Genomic DNA, 759 nt, shown 5'->3' on the forward strand with positions numbered 1-759 from the left:
CCCCCGAAGCCGCGGGCGGGGCGGGGTGGCCGGCGGGGCCGGGGGCAGGGCGGACGCCCGGGGGCTGTTACCTCGTAGAGTTCCTCGGAAGCCATGCTGGGAGCCTCACAAGGTGGAGTTGGGTGCTGGTTTGGAAATACTTTGTTCCAGTTGGTGTCCGTGTGGCCTCCTCTTCTCCCTCCTCCTCCCCCGTCTTCTCCGTCGCTCTCCTCCTCCTCCTCCTCCTCCTCCTGCTGCTCCTCTCCTCCTCCTGCTCCTCTTCTTCTTCTTCTTCTTCTTCTTCCTCCTCCTCCTCCTCCTCCTCCTCCTCCCTGCGCGTCTCTCTCCAGCGCAGCTAGCAGCTCCGCTCGCTCCGTGCCGCTGAGGTGCTGCTGCCGCTGCTGCTGCTGCTGCTGCTGGCGGCGGGGCTGTGCGCACCGCAGCTGCGCAACTCGCTCGCTCCCCGCTCGCCCTCGCGCTCTCCCCCTCGCGCACCCCGCCGGGCGGGCACGCACGCACACACGCGCGCTCACACACACCCGGGCGGGCGCGCACACGGCGGCGCGCCCCGCACCCCCACCCCGCTGTCCCCGGCCGGCTCGCTCGCTCGCTCCCTCCCCAGGAACACTAATCGAGCGCAGAGACAGCGCCACACGTAACCACTCCGCCCCGGCTCCCGCCGCCCCCAGCACCACCATCCTCCTCCTCCTCCTCCTCCCCGCGCTTTGATCTCCCATTGTCCGCCCGGCCGGGTCCGCAGGCGGGCGGGGGGCGCGGAGC

General features: G+C 71.4%; 1 protein-coding gene across 1 annotated transcript in view; it reads right to left on the reverse strand.

The window, feature by feature from the left end:
* Positions 1–542, reverse strand: part of CDYL (chromodomain Y like) — a 106,866-nt gene extending 106,324 nt beyond the window's left edge. Inside the window, exon 1 of the mRNA XM_021386200.1 lies at positions 72–542. Within this exon, the coding sequence (XP_021241875.1) occupies positions 72–95 (24 nt within the window). The 5' untranslated portion in view covers positions 96–542. The remainder of the gene's footprint in view (positions 1–71) is intronic.

Source organism: Numida meleagris, chromosome 2, assembly GCF_002078875.1.
Source record: "Numida meleagris isolate 19003 breed g44 Domestic line chromosome 2, NumMel1.0, whole genome shotgun sequence".
Taxonomy (NCBI): Eukaryota; Metazoa; Chordata; class Aves; order Galliformes; family Numididae; genus Numida; species Numida meleagris.